The 5,478-nt window shown below is 30.4% G+C and overlaps 1 protein-coding gene across 1 annotated transcript; it reads right to left on the bottom strand.

Moving 5' to 3' along the window:
• Nucleotides 1-4,630: 4,630 nt before the first annotated feature.
• Nucleotides 4,631-5,041, bottom strand: LOC133321233 (GATA zinc finger domain-containing protein 10-like; the record flags this gene model as incomplete). The annotated part of the gene is made up of 1 exon (XM_061530324.1): nucleotides 4,631-5,041. A coding segment is annotated over exon 1 (411 nt), but the record flags the coding sequence as incomplete, so codon positions are not given.
• Between the last annotated feature and the right edge of the window lie 437 nt (nucleotides 5,042-5,478).

Raw genomic sequence — 5,478 nt, forward strand, 5'->3', positions numbered from 1 at the left:
ATTTTTTGGTAAAATATTATAAAGTGTGCAAAAAAGTTTATATAAAAGTTATCTTTAAAGTGGATAAAAGTTATTTTGTCTAATCAAATAAAAATTTAAAGCCACATATATTTAAAACTAGAATTAATTTTTGAAAGATAAAGTGCTATTTCACACTTTCACCCGAGTGTAACTTATTTCTGTGAATATTAATTTTTATCGGCAAAGTTTAAACGAAAGATATCAATGCAATTTCTGTTCGAAAACATGCAGCTCTGCTGTTACTTTTAAGAAGCATTTGCTATTGCAGTATGCAACAAAATGTTTTTTACAACAAAACACTGTGGATTAAGTTATCATCCATATCATCTCAAAGGACTACAGAAAACAAATTTAAACATGCAAATCCTCAACATGTAAACAGAATTAATTGATCAACAACAACATCAAGCTTATTTTCAACAGCCAACATAACATGGCAACAATCTCAAGAAATATGGCAGCAACAAGCACATTTTCAACACCTGCAAACATGGCAACAACCCCAAGGATTATGCAGCAAAGCAATCAACACCACAGCAAGCATACCTTCAGCAACATCAAAATTATACTCATGCAGATATAGGACAAAACCCACAAAGCTTTGATCAACAACAAATTCAACAGAAAGATGATGAATCAAATAAAAAAAAATAACATGAAATTAGTAAGAAGTGGATACAACAACCGAAATTCAAACCTTCGAATACAAAATCGAGGAAGAAACTAGAGGTTGACGTTATATTTCAGGATGCAACACATACAACTATTAGCCAGCTTGAAGATGCATTAAATCGCCACAAGTTAATAAAATTTCAATTGGAGCTATGTGGAGAATATGTTAAACAATCAAATGAAAACTTAATAGTAAAAAAATATATCATAATACCAAAGTTATATAGCTCTAACCTCACCAACATAGATCCTATATTGAATCACCATTTCAGACACTGTCAAAACGAAGATGTCTGAGTTTCAGAACGGGATTCTGGTTGGGCACTTCTAAAGATTTTTAGTTCGAAAATCAATATTTACAAACATTCGCCTATAAGAGGTTCTCAATATATACCAACCCCAAAAGTAATAAAAAATAAAAGAGCATGTATCAATATTTATAACCAAGACATATATTGCTTTAAATGGTGTATGATTGCTGCATTGGAAACTCCTACCTAAAAACCCTTCACAAACATGTTCATATGCAATAGAAAATACAATCATTTATAGTATTACAAAATGGAATAACACTGAATTTTGAAGGAATACAATTCCCGATGGAGCTGAAGTACATAAAAGTGTTTGAAGAAAAAAATGAAAACATCAGCATGAATGTGTTTGGATTTCGATTATTCTTCACATTCCATAGTTGGACCATATTTCATCGAAACATGATGGCTAATTTGTTGTTGCTGGAAAATGATGACAAAGCTCATTACATTTGGATAAAATATTTATCTAGGTAAAGTGATTTTATTACAAAAAATCAAAATGCACTATTTTATGTATTTATTTTTTTATTATTAACAGTGCATAGCCATTTCACCCATGTGTTGCAACCAGTGTTTGTATTATACAAACGATTATTCTTCACATTCCATATGTTGTTTGACTGACACTTTTGAATGCGTATTAGAAAACGGCGAACATAGATAATATAATAAATAAGCATATTCCATGTGCTTTTAGTTTTAATATTAAATGTAATTTTGTATGTCAGTTTAGACCAATTATAATATATATACTGGGATGTAGAAAAATTTGTTTGTTAGCATATTCTGGAAAATGATGCCATCTCAAAAGACTTTGCCATTACATATTTGTGATGAGGATATTAGGTATAAGGTTCGTGTAATTGTTCAGTATAGCGCTGCACACAACGAGTGCAATATAAATTGTGATATTCCCATATTATTCCAAATCTATACGATTGCCATCTTTTTATCTAATAAATATATTAGTGCTAAAATAATTCCACAAAATAAATTTAGATATTTCATTATTTGATATTTTTTTGAATATAGGTTTTTAGATTCCTTTAAATTTTGGCGGCAAGTTATCCAACAATTTGGAAGATGTAGATTTGCATAGCAACATTTTCCCAATGATAGCCAATTTGAATTGAAGACGAAAAGGAAATTTTGCTATGAATATTTCTCCTTCGAAAAACTAAATGTCTACATTGACGATTTCCACAGCACTTTATATAATTCCAGTTGTACTTTTGGTGATTATGAACATGCAAAACATGTTTAACTGTCAATCATTAAAAGACTATATGGAGTTATATTTGAAAGTACAGATGTGCTCCTATTAACAGATGTATTTGAGAATTTCCGAAATTCCTGTAAAAGAGTTCATAAACTTGATCCTGTCAACTTCAGGTTTATGATGCAATGTTAAAGACGAAAATAACACTTGATCTTCTAAGAGATTTGAACATGTTCAATGTTATCAAAAATCAGGGGTGGTCTAGTTCAATGTACTTGTTATTTGCTTTTGCAAATCTTTTGGTACATAAAACGTAACATTGCATCAAAAGACAAACCTGGTGCAGTATAGTACTGACAGGGATCAAGTTTATGAACTCTTTTACAGGAATTTCGAAAATTCTCAAATACATCTGTTAATAGGAGCACATCTGTCTTCAAATATAACTCCATATAGTCTTTTAATGATTGACAGTTAAACGTCTCCCACACACGTTTTGCATGTTCATAATCACCAAAAGTACAACTGGAATTATATAAAGTGCTGTGGAAATCGTCAATGGATGGAAGAACTGTATCATTTAGTTTTTCAAAGGAGTCCAAATATTCATAGCAAAATATTCCTTTTCGCCTCATTAAATTAAATTGGCTATCATTGGGAAAATGTGCCCTAACTGATTTCAAATCTACATCTTCCAAATTGTTGGCTAACGTTTCCAAACTTGCCGCCATAAATTTAAAGGAATCTAAAAACCTATATTCAAATTCCATACCATTATCCATATCAACAATATGTGATAATGAAATATATAATTCTTTATTTTGTGGAATTATATTAGTTTTCTTACTAGGGATATATTTAATTAGTTCTTTTATAAAAAGATGGCAATCGTATCCAGAAAAATTGTGGAATAATATGGGAATAAATGTTGGAATAGTATAGTTTATATTGCACTCGTTGTGTGCAGCCCCCCTATACTGACCAGTTATGTGACAATGATCACGAACCCTATCACTACCTAATTCCTCATCACAAATATGACAATATACTGCAGTGGCAAAGTCTACAATTTGAGATGGCGTTAAAGGTGTCATTGGCTTATTGATACTTAAATATTTTTTATGAATATCCCTACACTTATTATCCAACATTTTAACAAATTTTTCTACTGCATCCTTACCAGTATATATATATAATTCGTCTAAGCTATTATCAAAATTACATTTAATATTAAAACTAAAAGCACATGGAATATGCTTATTTATTATATTATCTATGTTCGCCGTTTTTTCTAATACGCATTCAAAGTCTGCGTATATAACAAACGGGACATTCATTTGCTTCTTATAGTTTTTAAAAGATAACGTGCTTTTACCTTCTTCTGGCATTTTTGTTACAACTTTACTGCATAGCTCCTTGTGTCTTTCCATTATTTCTATCTTGTTTGTATAATACAAACACTGGTTGCAAATATGTAGACGCCTATGGTCTCTTGTCAAATGGCTATGCACTAACCTAAAATAATAAAAAAAAATAAATACATAAATAGTGCATAATAATTGATTTTTTGTAATAAAATCACAATTTACCTAGATAAATATTTTATCCAAATGTAATGAGCTTTGTCATCATTTTCCAGCAACAACAAATTCACATGCGTATCTCTTACATGTTTCGTGATGAAATATGGTCCAACTATGGAATGTGAAGAATAATCGAATCCAAACACATTGATGCTAATGTTTGGATTTTTTTCTTCAAACACTTTTATGTACTTCAGCTCCATCGGAAATTCTATTCCTTCAAAATTCAGTGTTATTCCATTTTGTAATACTATAAATGATGAGTTAATATTTTCTATTGCATATGAACATGTTTGTGAAGGGTTTTTAGGGTGCGGAGTTTCCAATGCAGCAATCATACACCATTTAAAGCAATATATGTCTTGGTTATAAATATTGATACATGCTCTTTTATTTTTTATTACTTTTGGGGTTGGTATATATTGAGAACCTCTTATAGGCGAATGTTTGTAAATATTGATTTTCAAACTAAAAATCTTTAGAAGTGCCCAACCAGAATCCCGTTCTTGAAACTCAGACATCTTCGTTTTAATATACTCGAAATGGTCATTCAATATAGGATCTATGTTGGTAGCTCTATCAAGCTGTGTAACTTTGGTATTATGATATATTTTTTTTACTATTAAGTTTTCATTTGATTGTTTAACATATTCTCCACATAGCTCCAATTGAAATTTTATTAACTTGTGGCGATTTAATGCATCTTCAAGCTGGCTAATAATTGTATGTTTTGCATCCTGAAATATAACGTCAACCTCTAAAGTTTCTTCCTTGATTTTGTATTCGAAGGTTTGAATTCGGTTGTTGTATCCACTTCTTACTAATTTCATGTTATTTTTTTTATTTGATTCATCATCTTTCTGTTGAATTTGTCGTTGGAGATGATGTTGATTAAAGCTTTGTGGGTTTTGTCCTATATCTGCATGAGTATAATTTTGATGTTGCTGAAGGTATGCTTGCTGTTGGTGTTGATTGCTTTGCTGCCATAATCCTTGGGGTTGTTGCCATGTTCCTGTAGGGTGTTGAAAATGTGCTTGTTGCTGCCATATTTCTTGAGATTGTTGCCATGTTCCTGTTGGCTGTTGAAAATAAGCTTGATGTTGTTGTTGATCATTCAATGTTGTTACATGTTGAGGATTTGCATGTTGCTGATTTGTTTTCTGTAGTCCTTTGAGATGATATGGATGATAGACCTCATAATGCAATTTCAGTGCTTTGTTGTGTAAAAACATTTTGTTGCATACTGCACAAATTTTATGCAATAGCAAATGCTTCTTAAAAGTAACAGCAGAGCTGCATGTTTTCGAACAGAAATTGCATTGATATCTTTCCATTTTAAACTTTGCCGATAAAAATTAATATTCACAGAAATAAGTTCACTTTGCGTGTAATTGTCCGTGAAATAGCACTTTTTTATCTTTCAAAAATTAATTCTCGTTTTAAATATATGTGGCTTTAAATTTTTATTTGATTAGAATAAAATAACTTTATCCACTTTAAAGATAACTTTTATATAAACTTTTTTGCACACTTTATAATATTTTAGAAAAAATGACTTTAAAAATGTTGTAGTAATTTTATTTGGGGTGTATGTGGTTTTGAAACGAACTCTCAATTGAAAGTGAGAAACTTATTACTTTAGCAGCAGAATTAAACCTATGTTTGACAT

Source organism: Musca vetustissima, unplaced genomic scaffold, assembly GCF_032173495.1.
Source record: "Musca vetustissima isolate MV318-11 ecotype Yass unplaced genomic scaffold, APGP_CSIRO_Mvet_v1 utg27249, whole genome shotgun sequence".
Lineage (NCBI taxonomy): Eukaryota > Metazoa > Arthropoda > Insecta > Diptera > Muscidae > Musca > Musca vetustissima.